The 22,630-nt window shown below is 44.9% G+C and overlaps 1 protein-coding gene across 1 annotated transcript; it reads right to left on the bottom strand.

The window, feature by feature from the left end:
* Positions 1–260: 260 nt before the first annotated feature.
* On the bottom strand, positions 261–15,493 carry LOC102917316 (Fc receptor-like protein 1). The gene is made up of 11 exons (XM_076574364.1): positions 14,985–15,493; positions 11,414–11,434; positions 8,891–9,175; positions 7,790–8,077; positions 7,342–7,620; positions 6,852–6,986; positions 5,846–5,870; positions 3,352–3,434; positions 3,066–3,137; positions 2,488–2,519; positions 261–1,434 (listed from the first exon to the last, which is right to left on the bottom strand). The coding sequence occupies exons 1-11, from the start codon at positions 15,013–15,015 to the stop codon at positions 1,363–1,365; spliced, it is 1,323 nt and encodes a 440-aa protein (XP_076430479.1). The 5' UTR covers positions 15,016–15,493; the 3' UTR covers positions 261–1,362.
* Between the last annotated feature and the right edge of the window lie 7,137 nt (positions 15,494–22,630).

Here is a 22,630-nt window from a genome sequence, read left to right as displayed (position 1 = left end):
AACATTTATCATATGAAACTTTGAAACAACTTTCTTGTCCACCAGTGGTGAAAGGTATTAGAATGTGAGCGTAGATGACGTCCCCGAACCATACATTTAAAACTGTTAAAAAGAGTAGAGTGTGGTGGCACACGCCTGTAGACCCGGTACTCTGGGGACTGAAGCAGGGGAATCTCAAATCCTAGGCAAATTTGATCTACATGGCAAGGTCCTGTCTCAAAAATAAAAAAGGTTAAAATGATAAAAATTTAAATAATCAGTTTTAGGTTGCATAGATTTACTACTGTGTAAAAGGAAAATACATCTATTATGATATAAATATTCCGCAGTCTTTTAAAATAGTGTAATAGCTATACATACAGACATGGACATGTTTCAGCTACTTGAGTAAGCAGCTATGCTTTTGATTATCTAGTATTTATATGCAAGAGCAAGTGTTTGTGCACAAACTGGAATAATACAGACTACGTTTTTATAGTGGTTACCATTTTGTGGTATCTCATAGCAAAGACTTTACTTTTCACTTTATTTCTAAATTGTTTTAATATATAAATGCGAATATGTAATTGATTTAAAATTGAAACAGAGACTTCAAGCCAAATGATCATGTTTTCAGAGAGCTTGACACTTCAGGAAGAAACACTGTATCCATATATTCATAAAGTTGTTTAGTCTAAATGCTGTATCCATATATTCCTAAAGTTTAGTCTAAAAGCTGCATGAAGTTCAAAACTTAGAACTCGGTGAACCTTTCAACAACTATTACAAACATGAGAGGAGTTAGCTCAGCCTATACACACAAAATCTGTCGCTAAAATTAAGTGTAGTCACGGTAAGTTTTTGCAACTGTGCTTTAATTCTAAATTGATGACAGTGACTCAAAGCACACAGGGTCAGGTATCTGAGGTGGAAACAGGCTAAGTGCACAGAGAAAGCGCCGCTCTCTCCACAGTCCTCCTGCCAAGTCGCTGACGTCGTTGGCTCTGTGCCTCTCAAGTCGTGCTGTCTCTCTGCTCCAAGCCCTCAGTTGCTTTCATTGCCCCCTTTTCCTCTTGTAAATAAAAGTCAGCAGGCAATTTGTCGTGCTCCAACATGAATGGGCGACAACCAGATGCCACCAGCAAATCTTTCCAGCTTCTGGGTCTAAGTTGGTTTTCCTGGCTTGTTTCTTTTTTTTTTTTTTTCCTGGCTTGTTTCTTTAGGACTTGTGCCAGCTTCACACTGGGTAGGTGAGGGAGCCATCTTGTGAAGGGGAGCCTGTGGGGAAGGTGTAGTGGCAAACTATCCTCTCCCAGCATCCCTGGAGTCCACATCAGGCCTTTGGCTTTCTCACAGCACTTCACAGTTGCTGTTCCCATTATTTTACATAGGGTCTTCATAGTCCACATCTGCAATGTTTATCTTCCGTGCCTTAGAATAGATGTCAGAGGAGACCTGGAAGGACCAAAGAAGAGAGGACAGAGGAACATGTCTTCCACTGGGCCTCTTCCCAGTCAGCCTGGATTTTGTCATGTGCAACCGTAACACCTTAAAAGGAGCCTCTTGGAAGCCCATGGCCTCCTGCCCCATTGTCAAAGGAGCCTGTCACTCCACAGGCTTCTAGAGGTGTTCCTGCTGAACAACCCTATGAACAGTCATTGTTGAGAGACATTGGAATGAATAAACTAAACTGCTCTCAGGTCTTCTGAGGACTAGAGTTCTGCCCAGAGACCACCCTAAGCAGGACAAAACTGCAAAGCACCTGCAATACTTGTTGGAATATAGTCAAAACACCCAAAATTCAGAAAGTACTTTTGCAGCATCATGGATGGCTTTCAGAATTTTTTAAATGGTGCATATATGTGTTGTCTATGTGTGGGTATGTACACATGAATGTAGGTGCCCATGGGAACCAGAAGAAGGCACTGGATCCCCTGGAGCTGGAGAGGCAGGTGGTTGTAAGCTGGTGGGTGCTGGAATTGAGTTTTGGTCCTTTATAAGAGCAGTAAGGCGCTTAACTCTTACCACCTCTCTGCCCCCACCGTGGATATCATGAATTATCCAGGAGTTATAAATTATGAATTTTCCATAATACAAATCATATTTCACAAGGCCTGTTTTTAAAGGAAACATTAGTTATTTAGTATTATTCAGTATTAATTTAGTTCACTTTATATTCCTAGGTATACAGCTCTAGTTGATGGCTATACAGCTCAGCAGTATTTTAGGATAGAGGTTTTCAGATAAATAGAACTTTTAAAATAAGTATAAACCATGACTGAACTACACACCAGCACACCGCTCAAAAAAATATGCCCATAAGCCTCCAAAACTCCCTCATGCGGTGATTATTGTTATAACTAAATGATTTTTGTCTCTACTGTGCTGGTAGATAAGGGACCATGGTATTTTTTTCCTCCTCCTAAGTAGCAATACTGTGGAAAAGCACTGGATGGTCTCCAGAGGGAACAGAGAAAGCACACAGAGAACAGTGGAGACCCTGCTTACCTCACTTGCTCCGTGTGTCCTCATGTGCTGAGCTGTGGAGGAATGAGTAAGCACTGTGAGGTTCCACTCATATTTAATCTTTTACAACCGCCCCCCCCATTAGTGAAGCTTGCTTCTCCTCCAGTCTGTTTTCCATAGACTGAGCTCCAACACTACTTCCTGTCTTCCTTTCTATCTCATGAACGATTATCTTAATGTCCACAGAAGAACGGGCAGCCTGGGGTGGGTGGCCCTTCTGGCACTGGAGACACTTTGATACCTCTCTCCTCTTCTGGGCCTACCATGCATACGATGGGACAAGAGCAGCAGCCACAGTGAGGCGCTGCAAGGGACCTGTAGGGCCACTCGGCAGACGCTGTCATCTTTGGGTTGCCATTAAAAGCAGGCCACGTGAAACGCGCACTAGGCCATCCTAACAACAGCACTGTGCTCTACTTGACACCGTTTCCAGACAACGGTCAGTTTCTAAGTAACTGCAGTGATACCTCCAGTCAGCTCTAAACACAAACACTGCCATATTGTCAAGCAGAGCCACTGGGAGAGACAAAAGTCCGAGAACAATCCATCCCAAGTCTTACCCACTGCTGGCTCCATCTCCTGCTGGGTATGGTACACCAGTGAGTAAATGTCTTCACCACTGACAACATTCACTGAAACAAGAAGGGAGACACATTGAATCAGCCCTTCCTTCCCGCTCTCTCACCTACTCCACACCCACCTCCTCCCAAAACTCAAAGGCAGGTGAGTCACGTATTTGTAGGGGGACTAGGCTGTGGCAGAATCGGCTTTGGCGAGCAGACAGCACCCTGGACGGCCTCCCTTCCAGCTTGCGCCATGCTGACTCAGGTCACTGGGAAGCCTCACCGTTCTCATACACGGACTGTAGCTGCCTTGGGTCAGGTGAGTTGAGGTAGCTGGATTCTTGGAACACAGGCCTAGGAGGGCTCCTGCAAGCACAAAACACATGCCGTCCCAGATGCTCCTGACGTGACTGTCTGAGATTGTAAAATGTGAGGGAAAGGGTCCTGCACAGGATACTAAGTCATGGAAAAATGAACAGCTGGAAGTTACAGCTGTGTGGCATAAGCCGAAGCCTCATTCGTGGGCAGAATGGGGCTCTGTGGTGCTGCCCCATAGCACGTGTTCCAGGGGTTACAGGTTCACTATGATATCGCCTACACAGGTAAGTGTTACCATCTAGGGATCTTGATCGGGTTCATTTTCTCTGTCAGTTCAAGAATCCAAAGGCAGGAAAAACCTTGAGTGCAACAGCTAACAGCAGAGAAACGGTGAACACCTCAGACAGCAGAAGACAGACCCAGCAGTTGAAGAAAGGCCTTTTACTAGGGCCGAGGAAACACACACCTATACAGCAGGCACACGGAGAAAGACCCTCAGCAGAGCGGAGGGAGGCTTGAAAAGCTGACGTCCAGCTTCTCCTTGAGGGCTGATTTTTTTTTTAAGTCACTGAAGGACTGTCCTCCCCTCATCGGGGGTTGGTCAGTCGAAGAAAGACTGGATGTCTGACGGGCCTACAACTGTTGTGTTAGTGTGTCCTCATAAGGCCTTGAACTTGAGCCAGTCTGTCAGCAGGGGACTATTGGAAGGAGAGGAATCCTACAAGGCCCTTGTTTTAAGCTGCCAGGCCCTTGTCAGAAGGGTGAGGAAGAAGCCAGTGTCTTGGAAGTTGATCCTTTTTACTACTGAGCCATGGCCGCCCCTCTCCTTATCTGACTGCTTACCAGGCAGAGGCAGCATGACTAGTAGTCCCTCAGGACAGGGCTGGGTACTAAGTAAAGAAACGCTGGTTCTTCTCAGAAGAAATAGATCGCTGGCCAGAGCAAGCAGCTTGAGGAAGGAACAAAAGGAAACGGCCATGCACGTGCTACGCCCTGGGAGTGTGGAATGAGTGTTTACCGTTGGTGTGCACAACGCACAAGCTAAGTTTGGAACCAGCGAGCATTTTAGAAATGTTTTCCTTCTGGAAGCTTCTAGCGAACTTCACCAACAGCATTTTCAGTGTGTTTATTACTTTCTGTCTTGCATTTCAGAGACGCATAGTGGATGTGTAGAGCGTATCTGTCCTAAACTACTTTTCGAGTCTCAGAATTTCGAGACTTTTCGAGTCTTTCCCTTTATTCAAACCTCTCTGCTGTCAGCAAGCAGACTGCACGAACAGACCAAAAGAAATCAAAAGACAGTAACTGCAGAGGCATTGGAAGGAAGCATTAGAGAAAAGTGCAAAATAATTGAAAGAAAACAGTGAAAGAGAAATAGCAAACTAGTGTTCAACGTGGCCACTGAGGGGACTCAGGAGTGAGTTTTCAGTTCAATGAAACAGGGAAGCGGCTCACAGGAGAGGACAGTATGGCTTTAAAAGTAAGTTTTCACCGTACCAGAAGGCACCATGCAAGTTTCTTAAGGAGGGAAGCAACCAACAGTCCTACCCAGGGAAGGCACCTATGAACCACAACAACCAGTGTGGCAAGATGACCCTAAAGGCCCAGGAGTGGCTAGCAGTACTCAGGGCTAGTGACGTCATCAATCTTAGAGGAGAACATACAACCACCACTTGACTAAACCAGCATCATTCCTAACGACATTTTTAAATATTTGTCCTTATACCCATAGATGAGTTCATCCCTCAACAAAGAACCTTCTCTCGGCAACAGACTGAGTCCACCACAGAAAACCACAACCAATCAAAATGCAGAGCTGTGGAGTCTATTCCCAACGGATACATCTACAAAACACTCCTGCACCAAAGGCTCGGGAACATGGCGTGGAAGAGGGGGTGGGAAGATTCTAAGAGCCGGAGGGTCAGGAAGTTGGCAGTGAGACTGTGTCTCCCAGGAATGTCAGAAGCTACACCCATAACGTCTCACCAGCGTGACTGTCTGAGCAGAGATGACAAAACCAGACATACTAAAGTGGACAGGGAAAGGCTGTGCATGAAGAACTACAGGTTACTAAGGAACTCTGAGAGTGGGAGATAAGCTCTCCCCTGGGGAGCAACATGCCGGTTGGTTATCCAATACCAAATGGTTGGCCCTGGGAACGAGCATACAGGCAATATACAGACTGAGCAGGTTGCATTTAGCTTTAGAAATACATATGCATATACATGTACATATATGTATATAATAACAACCAATAGGAAAAAGAGGCCACAAATTTGAAAAAGAGCAGGGAGGGGTGTATGGGAGTGTTTGGAGAGAGGAAAGGGATGGATGATGTAATCATACTATACTCTCAAAAAAATAAATAACTTTTTAAAAGTGCGTTTTTGCCACCATCAGCAGAAAAAGCAGAAAAAGTGCATTTTTGCCACCATCAGCAGAGAAAGCAGGGCCCTCACCTGAGTGGATCATCCCGTTGTCTTCCTGCAAGGCAGAAAAAAAACAAACAAACAAGAGCACAGATCAGCGGAGCCCGACTTTCATGGTCCTCCTGCCCTGTGGTGCTCAGTTGGGATGGTGTTATCCCCAGCGGACATCTGGTAGACACTTATGGAGTCTTTCTGTCACAACTAAGGCGATTCAGGTCCAGAAGAGTTAAGTCAACTTCCCAAAGCTGGAAGTCAACAACTCCCCCAAACTCCTAAGTACCAGAAACAGGATTTGGGACCTTGCATCTGTTACATGCTTTGCTTTGAATTTTGTAACTACCCTGGTGAATCTCAGAGCCAGGTGCTGCCATGGCCCAGTTACAGCTGGGAAGAGGTGTCCAAAGATGCTGGGAAAGCTTGGAATTCAATGAGGTTTGAATTGCCTCACACTGTCCTCTACTAACTCTCTTCAACTTGCTCAGTGGAGACTAGGAGACCAGGGTGAAACATAAATACATGAGAATCTATGGGTTGTGATAAACTCGGAAAGTAACTTAAAAATTCAAAATGGAGAGCAATTGTTGACTATGTTACCAGGTGAGACTTTCAGGAGAAAAACAACATTTTATCCAAAAGGTGAGAAAGCTCCAGGAATGATCAGAACCCGTAGGGATGTGAATTGTACTTCAGGGAGAAGGAGAAGCCTGTGACAGTGCCCTTGGAAAGACTGCTGCACTGACATCAGGCCTAGAGCTAGCCAGAGTGAGCGGTCAAGTGTTCCTCTGCTCCAGTTTAAAAAAATAGTTACGTTCTATATAAAAATTTACCCACAGAAGAGCAGGATATCAGCCGGTGAAATTAAAGACCTTTCCTAAAAACGGTGCTTTAGCAGGCTTTGAAAGCTGGCAAGAAGACATGCAGGTAAGGTAGCTAGGGCATGCACTTACTTTGCTGTGTGCATGCCACAAATGCAGTCCTGTTTCAGAGGGGGAAAAAAGGTTATAGTAGCAAAATTTGAATATATGAAGTTACTAACCTAGTTTTCTCTTGAGCCAGTAGCAAAATATTAGGGCCATGGCGATGGGGCCCAGACAGCCAAGCAGCCACTCAGTGACCCCTGAGGAGAGGTGACTGCTTCCAGCCTCAATGGGCACTGACGAGAGGTCTGCACCTGAGCTCCGGTAGGGAAGGGGTAGGGGTTTGGAAAACAGACATCTCGTGTGTGGGTTATGTTCAAGGGCTGCTCCTCATGGGGGAGGGTGTCCTTGTTTATCTAGAGTACCCTTGCTTCTCACACTGATGAAAGAAGATAGGCACTCAAACTCCTCCGTCCTCCACGCCTCTCCCTCATGCTCACCGCCCTTGCCAGCAACGTGAACAGAAGCCCCGCCCCTCTCATGTTCATTGCCCCGAGTTGATTACAGAAGCCCCGCCCCTGACGACACACCCCCTGGAAAACTCTGAAGCTGTCCCAGGATGCTGGGGAAGAGTCACTGACCCTGAGAGTCCCAAAGCCAGAACAATACCTGTTAGGTTGAGAGTCACCACCTCACTTCGCTGGGCACCCTGGCCATTGCTGGCCTCACAGAAGTAGTTTCCAGAATGTTCTGCAGTGACGGAGAAGTTGAAGGATGCTCCTCCTGCAGAGGGGGCTGAGCTGCTCCCCAGAATGACATTCTCATGATAAAACTGGTAGAAGATGGGGGGAGAGCCTCTCAGGGTCTCACAGTGAAGCTCCACCACGTCCCCCAGCACAGCCTGGGTTCCAGAGTCCCCAAAGGTAAGGACAGGGCGAGACACTGGAACTGATCAACAGTGAACAATTAGAGAAAGGTACCTTGATGGGGCAAACAGACCCATAATTTCTGCCTGCTCCCTAGAGGCTCAACCCCACGGACGTCGCTAAAGGCAGCCCAGGGGAGTGTGGCGCTTGGTGTGGGATGCTGGCTGCGAGGTGGCAGCTGCGTCACTGACCTCTGACAGTGATGTCCACCAGCTCGCTGAGAACAGGGCCAAAGCCATTGTCAGCTGCACAGTAGTATTGCTCAGCATCGCTGCTCTTCGCTTCCACGATCTCAAACTCTGCCGTCAGTGAGTGCTGTATCTTTGTTTCCAGATTTGAACCCAGGGCCCCTCTGTACCAGAAGTATGTTATGTTTCCCGTGGCATTAGCAACTGAGCAAACGAGGACCAGTTTGCTTCCCTCCATCACCCATCCCCCTGGGGGCCGGGTCTCCAGGTTCACATCAGAGACAGGGATTCCTGCGGGAACACAAGATGAGGAAGGGGACCCTGAGTAGGGAGCAGAGAGGGGTGTGTGTCCTGGTCCTGGAAGCAAAGGCTGCTGGCAAAGTCAGGGGTTTGAATAGCTCACACTGGGGCTGGTCTTCTGCTGACTCGGAATCATCTTAGGTCTGGCTGATAGTCACAGAGTGAGAAAAGTACTCTCTCACCACCGCAGAGTATGCGATGTCACCTCCCACCCTGGGATAGCATGATTTCTACTCCCCTACAGTGATTTCAAGTCCAAGTTATAAATCAAACTGCTGGGCTACGAATACTCTTTCCAACTCTTTCTTGCTGCGTGTGCTTGAGCACATGACTCAACTTCTCTTAGATCTGATTTCCATTTGTGTGGCTGTCATTACCTCCCGCAGTCCTAGAGGTCAGTTACACCACGTGTACGAAGTACTGGAGGAGGATCTGCTATGTGTGAGCTGATCAAGGTTTTTACAGGTTGGGGTAGATTTTATTTCACCAATGTTGAAGTTTTAGCAAGTTTAAGACCATCCAACCCTTTGTAGGTACTGGAGATTTGCTTTTGATGATCGACCCTGACATGGGATCATATGGTACAGGATAATAAAACATGGCTTTTTTTGGTTGTAGTATCTCCCATAAACTCTTCTCCAATAACACACTCTACACACTCCTCCCACAAGGCCTTTCCTTGCTACTTGACCAGGGCAGCTGGCAGCTCCTCCCAATGTCTACTTCTCAGGAGCGCGGGAGACATCCTGTTCTGCTCTTTTGTTACCCAGCTCTGACTCTGGAAGAGCAGGTGCAGACACTCACTCTGCACAGGTATCTTGGTTGTCAGGCTCCACTTTGTGACCTTCTGGGCTGTCGCTTCAGCTGCACACCGATAAGACTTTGGGCTTTTCCTCCACACGGCAGGGATCTGAAGCTTTGGGGAGCTGCTGCAGCCGGACCCAAGAACCCGGCCATCACCGAAGAAGCAGAACCGGAACTGAATATACGGCCTCTGTGCAAGAAGCTGGACCCTGCAGGTCAGGGTCATGGAATGCCCCTCTACAGGATGGGAAGGACTGAATTCCAGCACAGGCTGTAGAACCAGATCTAGAGAAAAGACATAAACACAAATTCCAGGGCACTGTTCATGAACAGGCATCTTTTGTGTTCCCAGCCAGGAGAACAGACAACCTCTCCCAACACCTCCCTCATAGCCACGAGTTTCCCTTTGCTGAGAACCCACCCTGCTCCTCCTGGAGGGCTTCCAGCGGGCAACCTTTACCTGTGGCTTAGATCTCATTATCTTCTTTTTTAAGTTTCTGGTATAATTTTTAAAGTTATGCCAGAGCAGGTATATTGAAGACTCTTGCTGGATACAGTGAAGCTTAAAGTTCTAGTAAACTCTCCCTCCTTTCTCTTTTCCCTGCTCTCCCTTCCTCCCTTCTTCCCTTCCTCTTCTCCTCTCCTCCTCCTCCTCCTTCTATTTTGACAGTACTGGGAATCACAGTGACAGAGCCTTATGGATGCTGGGCAAATGTTCTACCATAGAGCTAAAACTCAGCCCCTTTCTTTCACCTTTGTTTTAAATCATATTGATAAAGAAGAAAGGTTCCCCTTGCCCTGACATCCCAGACCCATGCCATCACTTTCAAAGACATAACTGGGATCCTGGGGAATCGGTTGTCATGGAAGCAACACCATGAAAACAAGGCCTCGGTGTGGTGGGGGAGGCTCAGTTCTCTGTTGACTCTTCTCTGAGCCTCCTGTTGAAGTTGCTGATGGAGAAAAGGGAGAACACGCGCCTGGGAATTCCCTGAATCCATCATCCACACAGCCCGGATCCCTTGGCTCAGAAGTTCTATACAAACCTCCTTAGAATCCATGAGATGAGATGAAAATTTAATCCATGTCTTAAGTCTTAGGGGTACGTGCTTTGGGGTTTTAAAGGCTCATTTCAGAATATGTAAAGATGATTGAAGCTTCATTCTTCCCTTATCTTCCTCACTGTCCTATCAGCCCAGTTTCTCCGGGAATCTGTCTGACCTCCAGAGTCTCTCAATTTGGGGGACTTTTCTAGTTTTCCTAAGAGAAACTATTTCTCTCTTCACCAGATGAAAAATACCCTGAGTCCCCGGTGATACCTGGTTCAGTGTCTATAACCTCAAATCCTTCCTGCAAGAAGGCTTTTTTTTTTTTTTTTTTTTTTTTTTTTTGCAGAACCCTTTTAGGTAGCAGTTACACCTACAGTTAGCATCTGCCCTGGGTATGGAATACCCTGTATCTTCTCTCCGTGGACATCTATGGTCCTCAGAGGACGGATAAACTTCACAGCATTTGAAACTGAGCTGAGGAAGAAAGGTGGTAGGCACCTACAGGCCTCTTTCCTGGCTGGGCCAGTGGAAAAAAGAGCCAGAAGCCGGACCCGCCTCACTGCAAGAGTCCGCAGTTGTGCTGTGTAGGACTCTCAAGCATCTGAGAATTCCTTAAGAACATGTAAACCAACCATTTCCCTGTCCCTGATGTGGCTTTGTATTTCTCTGTAGGCTATGCTGGAGAGCCTGGGCTGAGAGGGAAAGGGGAAACCAGGCACTCAGCACACACAGCATCAGCACAAAGGAGTTAAATTTGCATATCAGCGAGGGACCCAGAAGACCAGAGTCTTCTGATCCCCCTGACCGCGGGGGACCTCTGGTCCTGTGTTGCTGGGTGCACCAGACAATCTTTTTTTTAGCCTCGTGGTTAATAGTTTGTGTGCAAGAGATCAGGTCATACTTGGTAAATTTGCATAAGTTTCACAGAGGAAATTCCTTCTGGTAAGAAAATCAATTAAATTTGCATATGCCAGGAGAGAGAGAGAGAGAGAGAGAGAGAGAGAGAGAGAGAGAGAGAGAGAGAGAGAGAGAGAGAACCAAACAGCTACAACTATAGGGCAGAACTAGAAGTAGCCAGAGGGAGCATCTTGTTGGAATCTGCCTGTGGCTGGGGAACTAACTGTAGTGCTGTGCTCCGTGACTTTTTTATTCCATCTTCCGGGCCATCGGGGATGTATCCCCCAAAGAGCACAGTGGGGACCGGGGGCCTCTGAAGAACAGACTCCTTCTAACGTAAATCTTCGATGCTTCCTGCCACCTCTGTGTGACCGTGACATTCCCCTACTTGTGCTGAGGTGGTTCCAGACCAGCTCGCCCGGCTGGGCAGACACAGGTCACAGCTTGTGCCCAGAAGAGTCTCTGAAGTTTGTGTCCTGGACAGGCATGGCTGTTCAGTCACCCACACGTCTCGTGTGCTGACTGGGGTGACAAGGTACTTCCTGGGCTGCGAGGAAGACTGGGAAGCACAACTCACCAGCGGGTTCACAGAGCAGAGCTGGAAAAGAAACCAGGACAGGCTGGACCAGAGCAGCACGTTCCACAGACACATCATCACACTTCTCCAAAGGGCTATCCTGACAGTGCCCACCCTCTCCTCCCTTGTGCCTTCCCCACAATGCCCTCTTCTTCCCCCCTCCTGCCATCTTCCCCACATCCCTAGCCCCAAATTCCTTCCTTCTTTCTCTGATTCTTTCCCCGTAGTCTATATTATCCAGAAAGAACACATGGTCCTTTTGATGGTTATAAGGAAATTGTCAGTAACCTTTTCTCTGTGATGAAGGGATGACAGCCTCGCTCTTAACCCCTGTCAGTTTGTCCCTCTGACCTTATTCTCTATTCTCTCCTCCTCTTAAACATCTTAAGTTTCATCTCTGGACCCTCTGCCAGGTGTAACAAGGTCAAATAAGGGGAGTAAAGGTCTCAGTCTCAAGGCGTGGGGCCTCACGCCTACCAACTTCTCATCAGAGGAGGTATGGGTTCAGAGAAGAATTGGAGTTCTTCAAATGTTCTCTCCTTTGGTGATATTATTGGTCAAGAAGGAGAAATTCTGGGGAAAATGCAGGCTTTGTCACTAGATAGTAGAGATATGATAGTCTCTCTTCCTCTTACAAGCCACGAGGACCTGGGAAGTGTGTTTCTCCTCTGTTTTAGCTTTCTTTTCTGTGAGATCGAGATGTGATTTGGAGAGACAAGCGAGCATGCACCGAGCACTGAGAATAGTGCCTACAATTTCTTTAACAGCTAACCAAGATGTTCTCCTAATTATTAATTATTTTTATTGTGCTTAGCTTGAAATCCTACTTGGTTAAATGCTTAATTGAATGGTTACTTCCTCAGGTGGTAGCAAGCAATCAGAAATAGCCAGCAGGAAAACATTATTCATGTATTTGTTCATAAAGAAATACTCTTGAATACTTGACTGTGAAGGAATCTACATTGTGGTGGGAGACAACTCTGGCACCTAAGGCTTAGAGAACATTGCAGGAGAGGAGGCAAAAAGATTGTAAGAGCAGAAGGCCAGAAAGTTTGCTGTGAACTTGTGTATCCAAGAAATAACAGGGACCCATGACACCTCAACGATATGGCTGCCTAAAGAAGACCTGAACAATGACAATATAAATATACATGCTAATGCATAAAGGGAAAATGTCATGGGTCCCTACCCCTAGACAAAGAAATTCAGGCAAATAATGATTGTTGAGTGTGTGTGGAGGAATATCTTCTTCCAGGGAGGAGTCCCCTAATTGGTTGTTCAATACAAAGTGATCAGCCCTGGAATTGTATACACACAAGACTCAACAGGTTGTAGTTATCTATTTATGAACATGTATGGAACAATAATGATCAAAAAAGGTTATTAATGTGTGAGGGTTAATGTGAGGATAAAGAAGGGGAAGTGATAGAATTGTATTTTAGTTTTAAAGTTTTTCATAAAATAGAACATTATTTCAGAGAGTAGTGCTCAAATGAAAAATAAGTTGTATTGAAGCTTCAGACAGTCTGGACCCTCAGAGTGCTCCTGGTACAGAACAGCAACCACGAGGACAGTGGGCATGAGAGGAGGAGAGAGAGAGGATGAGAGGGGGAGAGAGAGAGGGGGAGGGAGAGAGAAAGAGAGAGGAGGAGGGAGAGAGAAAGAAGGGAAGGAGAGAGAGGAATAGAGAGAGGAAGGAAGGGAAGGAGAGAGGAAGAGAAAGGATGACAGAGGTTAAGTACTATTTCTGAATAATTGGCCAGAGCAACTAGAAAAATGGTGATGACATTTATTGAAACAGAAAAGTTATGGGAAAAAATGGGTAGGTTTAGTGTAGGTAGTGGTGACAGACATAGAAATCTAGAAAGCTGGTTAGGATGTCTGGTAGACACCCGACTAGCCACTGGCTACTATTTAAAGAATAAGCCAAAGCTGGTGAGATAAGCTTAAGTTTAGACCACATGGCACATTAAAGATAAAGCTGTGTACATTTGGAGAAGAAACTACGGATGAAGTTTGGTATCCACTTAAGGCTGTCAACATGTCGAGGACAGATTCAATTCGGCAAAGGAGCTAAGAGCAGCAGGCGTGAAGCAGAGAGAAAACAGAAGAACACGGCATTCTGGAACCAAGGGAAAAGTGTCCTGCAGAAGGAATGATCGACTGTCGGTCGGCTCCCAAGAGGCTACGGAAGCAGGAAACAGAAATGACCTCTGGGCGACGTGACGTGGACGTGGTGGATGATGTTAGCAAGAATGATTTCAAGGAGTGGAGGGGACAGACGGTTGAGTTCACGAAGAGAGACCTGGAATAACTGAACAGCGGCCGGGACCAAGAATGAGAGAGGAGCTCCCGGGACGAGATGGGCAGTGTGGAGGGATTTTTGAGGAGACAGAGATGTTCATTGTTTTGGTTGTGCTTCGGACAATGCAACCCTAAGCATCTGGGAAAGGAAACTCAAGAGCTCAGAAAGGCCAGTCTCACTAAAAATGAAGTTTTAAAAAAGAAAGAACCGGGGATGTGTACCAAAGTGAACCGTCACTGAGAGCAGAGAGAAGGGAGAAAGAGAAATGGTGTGTGAATGAGGAAAAAGATTTCCAAGCAAGCCCCTGCACTGATGGGAATAAGCTGGAGTGGAGAAACATTTGAGTGGAGGAGAAAAATTTTAAGGCAGGAGGAGGGTCTTGAATGAGCAAGCAGGGACTCCTGTCTTTGAGACAAGATGTATTCATGGCACAAGAAGACATGTAGGTAGCTGGTAGACAGGAGAGTAGAAATACGGAGACTTCTCTTCTTGCCATTTTTACTTTTTGAATAAAGTATTAAGGTTATAAAGTGGGACCAAAAAGGATTAAGTTTGAGGAGAAATGAGAAGATATAATGTGTCTCATGAGTGGAAAAACGGGGCTGTAGACTGTATATGAGGTTCTCCAGCAGAGCTGAAGGTCTGTGGTTTGGTTCCCATGTTCCATGGTGATCAGTAGTCAGGTAAGCCTTTTTTAAAGTACTGCTCGCCTGTCTGCACACAGCTGAAACACATGGAAATGTGTCATCTGACAGTGCAGTAGGAGAGAGATGGAAGAGCATCCTGAGGTGTGGTGACAAACTGCAGAATCTGAGTCCCGTGAGGAGTCGGCCTATTAATGATGGATAAATAATCTTGTCGTTTCGATATGTGACACCAGATAAACTTAACCGTTAAGTACAATGGGATGTGGAGGGGTGATGAGAAGTACTAAGGTTTGACACCTAATAAAAAAAAGGTAATGCTGATAGAAGAAAAGGAACTGAGAGACCAATTTGTTGCCTACATTGTGTGGTGTGTGTGTGTGTGTGTGTGTGTGTGTGTGTGTGTGTGTGTGTGTGTGCGTGTGCAAGCATGTGTGCGCATATCTGTGTATGAGAGAGAGAGAGACAGAGAGAGAGAGACAGAGAGAGAGAGAGAGAGAAACAGAGAGAGACAGAGACAACATGAGCATCCCCAGGCAGAAACTTAGTCCTATAATTATCAACACCTTTTCAAGAAGTGAGGTCCCAGATCCCAGACCCCACTCCCAGTTGCCCAACTCACCACAGATCAACAGCAGGAGCCAAGGTAGCATGAGGGCCAGGCTGGGGATGGTAACTTGAAGGTGCCGCTCACCAAAAGAAAAAAAAAAAAAGGAAAGAAAGCAAAACCAAGCTACTCACATGGGAGTCAACAGGTGAGGTTTGAGGAAGTCAGGATCGGAAGTGAACCTTCAGCACGAGTTGACAGAAAAGGAAGTACAGGGGATCATTGTCCAGTGGTTAATCTCGATTTCCTCCTCCATGAAAGTGGAAAAAAAATGAAGTTGCTCCTTTGTATGGTTTGGTACGGGCTTTCTCGTTTTGTTTTTTGTTTTTGCTTTTGTTTTTTTCAGAACTCGTGTGTCTTAGGGGTTTCCAGGAGACGGCTCTGGCTTTGATGAGTCTCGTGAGCTTGAACTCACTTGCTGAGTTTCACAGAGCACATCGTCATCTTTGGTAAGGCTGTCTACCTAAGTGACGGGTCGAATACACGCTTCTTTCCGTGAGGCTTCCACTGAGGACTCGCCCCAACTGTGTCTGCTTCGGGGACTGAGGGGACTGTTCACAGGTTAGGGGCGGTGTTTGTCCCATATGCTGAGTGACACAGGGTCCAGCTGTTCACACAGACATTTCTCCCATTTTCAGATTTCCAGTGTCCCAGTAAGTGAACATGCAGCACTTTTTAAAAAGTTATAGGAAGTTATAAACCAGGATGGAGATATTTGAGATGAAATGCAGAAGTGAGTGTGCACCAGCTAGTCTTTGTGTACTGGAAGAAGTTGACCAACATCACTAGTCTGGTATTTCTGTGACACCGGTCCCAGTCGGGGTGTGCGATCCCTCCCACTGCTTTCCTTGGCTTCTGTGCCACCGTGTCGTTGTTACCTGAAGCTTGTACGTGATCCACATGATGGATTAAAAGGGGAATAAACTGTTTGATGTTTCAACCTTCCTTGGCTCTTTTATCATCTAAGATTAAGGCTAGCCAGGCAGTCCACGGAGGCTGAGTTGTTAGGGAAGATGGAAAAGTCCGTCTAAGTCTGGGGAATCATGCAAGTCCAGAGAGAAGGACTGGGAAGGGAAGTGAGTGGAGACTGGGAAGGGAAGTGAGTGGAGGCTGAGGCACTCAAGGTCAGGAAAAAGGGACTAGCACCGGCAACCCAGCTACATGTTCAGGGAGATCGCTGACCCCAGACGGTTGGGCCGGCCACTGTGATTATGGCTTAGGAAACCCAGGTGAAGATGTCTGCCAAATAATTTAAACTTTAAGGACCAACACAAAAGCCACCAGACTTTGAAATGCAGAAGTCGGAGGTCCAGTAGTGACGGGCTTCGCGACAGTGTTTCATATCTCTTTTCCTGCGTGTCCTGAACCAGTGCCCTTGGATTTCTTCAGATTGAAATATATTTTCACACTGCCTCATAGATTTAAAGGCATTGAAATAAATCTGCCCATTGGAGTACAGTTAGCATAAACTAGAATGAATTCATTATAAGTATACAGCGTAATGATTTTTGACAAAGGTAAACTGATATAAATACAACCATAGTAATGGTTATAAAATAGTGTGTGTGTGTGTGTGTGTGTGTGTGTGTGTGTGTGTGTGTGTGTGTGTATTACTAGACATGAGGTCACAGTCTATACCCAGGGGTCACAGTCTGAGAAATTCTGGAAAGACGCTGTGTCTGCAGAGGCTGATGGACTGACTAGAACTTCAGTGATGTGGGAAGGTTGGGATGTTGCCAAGTCCAGGGCCAAATTGTCTTGGCCATCTTTGTCTCCATTAATAACCACCTATTGCTCTCTTCTCTGCATGAGCTGACTCTTGTCACCATTATGTAAACCCTTTGGGAATGTATGAATAGACCCCTAGTTTCTACCAACCAAATATCTAATAATTCTCTCAGGCCTCCCTGTTCTGCTATAACCCATCTGCTTGATGTACTTATGTATTTGAACATGTACATTATTTTATTTTGAAAACAAATATATGAGAATATATATTGAATTCATATATGAATATATGAATAAATATATGAACATGTACATTATTTTAATTTGAAAAGTGTGTTACTTTATGACTTTCTTTGTCCCGTTACTATAAAAAGTTAATGAAATTGTTACCTCTTTGGAATGTGGTATTTGGAGGAAAACCCTGCATCTGTGTTCCTGGGCCATGATCACTCATGTTCACTCCAGAATAAACCATGTCTCTATTCCTTTGAGGTGGGAGTTCTTTCCTTCCTCCACAGACCTACGAGACAGGCTCAGCTGGAGAGTCCCTATTCCATTGTCTCTCAGGGGTCTGGGACAGGGGTTTGCTTTGGTCCATTCCTGCTTAGAAAATACTAGTCAGCTGCAGCCACTCACCCTCAATAAGTCACTTAACACAGCCAAATAGATACTAAATAAACAGAAAAAGGGTTTTTACTCAGTGTTGCCATATTAGGAGGGACAAGAGATACAGTGACCTCCCTAGCCCTTCTTTAGGGTCTCAAAATAAGATTGAAGTTTATTAAATAGAGAGCCAGTGATGTGCACATCTAAGCGGGTCTGGTCAAGGTGTGGTCCCTCCCACCACTGACCCATCCTTGTCTGGGCTTGAGTCTCATCCTGTAAGGTGGACTGACACACGGTTAGTACCCTGTGGACTCTCTTTCCAGGAAACAAGCTCCCTGCTTGGTTGCAGGTTTCATTCAGCCTTTTGCTTTTTCTAATATTAAAATCCTATAGGAGTTTCAGTGTCTTGGAGTCCAGTGTTTCATTTCTCCCAGGTTGGCAGTGAGGCGCGCGCGCGCGTGTGTGTGTGTGTGTGTGTGTGTGTGTGTGTGTGTGTGTGTGTGTGTGTGCGCGCGCGCGTGCCTGCCTGCCTGCCTGCCTGCCTATCCCTTCTCAGGCGCCCCAAGCCTGTGTAACTGTTAATCTGCATTCTGTTACTATAGGTTAGATTAGTCTCTATGGCTTCCTAAAAAATGAAAATATATATTTATTGTTTCTAAATTCTTCTTCTTAGCCTAATATTTCTGAGATTCATTCATGCGTTATGAACAAAATTGCTGTAAACACTCATGTATTTGTTGAGTCTGGAGCTATTTAACTTTTAAAGAGACTGCCAAGTTATTTACACAGTGATTTTGCACTCCTGCCAGCTGTTAGCTCTCAGTCCCTGTGCTGTTCAGCCACTCAGAGACACCGGCTTCCTTCTCATGGCTCTGATGTCTGAGAAAGCTGGCTGAATGCTTGTCATGTGTCTGTAAAACTTTCACATGTCTGTCTTCCAGTGTCTCTTTACATCATCTTCCTGTTTATAACCAGAGCTATTACTCCTACTACTAAGATGAGCTATAGTCCAAGAACTATAGAGGGTTGGCACTTTAGACCAGTCTATGAATTGACTTCTCATTTTTCTATCAGTGCAGCTCAAAGATAAAATTCTGATTCTGGTGGTCGAGTTTATAAATTTTTATTTCATTGTTTATGTCATTTTTTGCTATGCCTGGGAAATCTTTTCCTTCAGGCAAGAAAAATTTGTAGATAATTAACAGCATAATCTCATGACTTTGGGAGTCCTTTAATATCTTCCCTCAATGTTATGTAGTCTCAATGTGTAGGTGGTTTACATTTTTGTTAAATATGTCCTTAGGCCCTCCATATTTGGTTATATTACCAACAGCAATATTATAAATATTCAAGTTTTAAGTGTTGCTTTGCATATAAATACAATTAATTTTGTATATGGAAATATTGCTACTTAGAGTAGGTTTTTGATAGAGCCCATTTTTTTTTACATTTGGTCGTATATGTGAATGAAAACATTCTAATTCTTTTCCAGTTTGTATGCTTGTTATTCCCTTTCCTTGCCTCATTGCACTAGCTAAGACTTCCAGTGTAGAGAAAAAAAAACAGGACAGTCCATTTCAAACAACCTTAGAGAGAATAAGGCTTACACATTACAGAGGAGCAGCCTTCGTCTTCCTGACTACTACTACTCAAACCAGAAATTAATCTTACAGTAAAACAAAACAAAACAAAAATGAACAAAAAAAGTCATAGGCAGCCTGTGTAGGGGACTAAGTCCGTGTTTCTAGTAACAAGATACTAGATCCTCTAGAAAAGAGGAGGCTAGCAAAAGAAGTCTCTGTTGTGGGAAGTAACTGCAAATGGGAAGGGAATAAAGGCACCACCATCAGGGAATGTTAAACCTAAGTGAGCATGGTGAAGATTTATACTTTAAAGTACTTGACCAATGAGAAACTGAGAAAGGGATCTGCATGGTTTATGAAGAGGTACAGGGCATAGACTGCTGTGGAGCAAGGGAGAATCATCTTTCTCCAGGGACGAGCTCCCTGACAGGCTAGCTTTTGACCACTTGACACAAGCTAGAGTTATCTGAGAGAGCCACCATTGTGAAAATACCTCTGTAAGACTGGCCTGTAGGCAAGGCTGTTTGGCATTTTCTTAATTAGTGATTGACCTGGGTGGATCTACCTCAAGGCAGGTACTGCTACCCCAGGGCAGGTGGCCCTTGGATATATAAGAAAGCAGGCTGAGCAAGCCCGGAGTCAGTAAGGAGCACTCCTCCAAGGCCTCTGCATCAGTTCCTGCCTCGAGTTCCTGCCATGACCTACCTGGATGATGGACTAGAATCTGTAAGATGAAATAAATTCTTTCCTCCCTAAGTTGCTTTTGGTCATGGTGTCTTATCACATCAATAGAAGCCCGAATTAAGACACAAGTGATCAGTGCTGGACATGAGTGTATATTTCAGTGACACCAAACAGACTCAGTAAGGTATATATATATAGTATTACAATTAAATATCAATATATTTATATGATAGAAATAGATTTTATTGACCAATTTAATATTAATATAATAAAAATATGTTATATATTATATGTATTAATTGTAATATATATTGCAAGTAAAGAAGAGGTCTTGAGTTTGAGAGGGAGTTAGTTGGGGGAGGAATAGGAGGAGTTGGAGGGGGTAGAGGGAGGGGTGGAAATGACGTGAATACGGTATTCACATAGGAAATTCTGAAAAAAATTATCACCGCTGTGGTGGTATTGTGTTCCCCAAAATATTGTGCACCCTAATAAACTTATCTGAGGTCAGAGAACAGAACAGCCACTAGATATAGAGGCCAGAAAATGGTGGCACACGCCTTTAATCCTAGCATTCCAGTGGCAGAAATCCGCCTGGATCTCTGTGAGTTCAAGGCCACACTGGAAACAGCCAGACATGGTGACTCACGCCTTTAATCCCAGGAACTGATGGCAGAAAGCAGAAAGGCATTTAAGGCATGAGGATGAGGAACTAGATGCTGGTTTAAGCTTTCAGGCTTTTGAGAAGCAGTTCAGCTGAGATCCTGTTCAGAGGCTCTTTCCCTGTGCCAATGTGTTCAAGCTTATTCCACACTCTTCTGTCTTATCAGATTCAAGGTATCTGGCTTTGTGTTGAGGTCTGTCTTAGTTAGGATTTCTATTGTTGTGAAGAGACACCATGACCACGGCAACTCTTATAAGGAAAACATTTAATTGGGGTGGCTTGCTTACAGTTTTGGATAAGGACTCAGAGGTTTCCAGTCTGAGGAAACAGGATCACCTGAGGAACTGGCAAGTTGAGGTGGCTGTGGCTTGTTCTGCTTCTCTGATCTTCCAGCATTCACCCCAATACCTGGCCTCAGGTTTGATTTTATTAGTAAGACCATTTAAGATTCATGCTACACACCATCCCAGATTTCAAAGTGTACTACAGAGCCATAGTAATAAAAACAGCATGGTAGCTGCATAAAAACAGATGTAATGATCTGGAATTGAATCTAAGATGAAAACTTAAGTCCATGCTCATATGGACATCTGACTTTTGCCAAAGAAACAAACAAACAAAACAAAACAAAACAAAACAAAAACATACTAGAGAAAAGACAGCATCTTCAACAAATGGTGCAGGTCCAACCGGATGGCTGCCTGTAAAGGAATGCAAACAGATTCCATATTCATCACCTCACACAAAATTCAACTCTCATAGGCCAAGGACTTTGTGGCAGTTTGAATATAATTGGCCCCATTACATCACAGGGAGTGGCCCTATTAGGAAGTGTGGCTTTGTCGGAATGGGTGTGGTTGTGTTGGAGGAAGTGGGTCATGGTGGGGGTGGGCTTTGAGGTTTCCTATGCTCAGGATAGCAGCCAGTGTCTCAGTCAACTTCCTGTGGCCTGCATTTCAATGTGTAGCCATCACTTCATCTGCCCGCACCCCACCATGCTCACTACCATGATGACAATGGTCTGAACCTCTGAAACTGTAAGCGAGCCACCCCAATTAAATGTTTTCCTTATAAGAGTTGCCATGGTCATGGTGTCTCTTCACAACAATAGAAATCCTAACTAAGACAGACCTCAACACAAAGCCAGATACCTTGAATCTGATAAGACAGAAGAGTGTGGAATAAGCTTGAACACATTGGCACAGGGAAAGAGGCTCTGAACAGGACACCAATAGCACAGGCATAGAGATCAACAGTCAATAAATGGGACCTCATGAAGTTGAAGAACTTTTTTTTTTATGGCAAAGGACACTATCATTCACACAAAGCTGCAGGCCACAGGATGAGAAAAGATCTTCACCAATTAGACATCCAATAGAGGGTTAGTATCTGAAATCTATAAAGAACTAAAAATACTGGCCATAAAGAAATCAAACAACCCAATTAAATGGAGCGCAGAACTAAGTAGAGTTCTCAAAGGATGAAACACAAAAGGCTGAGAAACACTAAAGAAATGGTCAACATCCTTAGTCATCAGGGAAATGCAAATCCAAACTACTTTGAAATTTCATCTTATACCAACCAGAATGGCTAAGATCAACAAAACAAATGAGAGCCCATGCTGGCAAGGGTATGGGGAAAAGAGAACACATATCCCTTGCTGGTGGGAGTGCAAACTTGTACAGTCACTATGGAGATCAGTGTGGTGGTGCCTCAGGAAATAGGGAATAGATCTTCCTGAAGACCCAGCTATGCTACTCTTGGTTATATACCCAAAGGACTCTAGATCCTTCTAGAGAGGTACTTGATGACCATGTTCATTGCTGCTTTATTCAAAATAGACAGAAACTGTTAAGAGTGTAGACATTCATCAACTGATGAATAATGAAACTGGTACAAATACACAATGGAAAATTATTCAGCTATTAAAAAATAAATTATACGATTAACAAAATATGGATGAAGTTGGCAAAATCATCCTGAGTATAGTAACCCAACACACACACCCCAAAGCAAATACTGTTATGTTTTCTCTTATCTGTGAATGTTAGCTTTTAAGTATTCAACAGGCAAAACAGGGCACCCATGGTCAGTACCTTGGAGTGGTATTCCTGTCATAGGTCCTTGTCTCCTGCTATTGTACCTGTGAGTTGTATAAATGCAATGGCGATGTCTACACTGCTAACAACTGGCCTATCTGGTCAGCCTCAGCCAATGTGGGCAGAACATCACTTCATTGATCAGTTGGGGTTCTTGGTTAGAAGCACTAAAACCAATACCAGATAACTCAGTTTTAAAAATTGCTATGATTACACAGCAGTTTGTGACATGAATTCAGGAGTGCCACTGGATCCCAGGAACTGGCTTCATGTGTGGTTCTGTCCATGCATGTGTTT

Source organism: Peromyscus maniculatus, chromosome 6, assembly GCF_049852395.1.
Source record: "Peromyscus maniculatus bairdii isolate BWxNUB_F1_BW_parent chromosome 6, HU_Pman_BW_mat_3.1, whole genome shotgun sequence".
Taxonomy (NCBI): domain Eukaryota; kingdom Metazoa; phylum Chordata; class Mammalia; order Rodentia; family Cricetidae; genus Peromyscus; species Peromyscus maniculatus.
Note: the sequence above shows the minus strand (reverse complement) of the source record. Positions and strands in the feature narration are given on the sequence as shown.

Bases quoted from the DNA above. Each gene is read 5' to 3' on its own strand.
- LOC102917316 (XM_076574364.1), bottom strand. From the start codon at position 15,015: ATGCTACCTTGGCTCCTGCTGTTGATCTGTG. The intron at 9,176-11,413 runs GTGAGTTGTGCT...TCTTTTCTCTAG, and splicing joins TCTGCTCTGTGAACCCGCTG to ATCTGGTTCTACAGCCTGTG. The intron at 2,520-3,065 runs GTAAGACTTGGG...ATTCCTCCACAG, and splicing joins GGAGATGGAGCCAGCAGTGG to CTCAGCACATGAGGACACAC.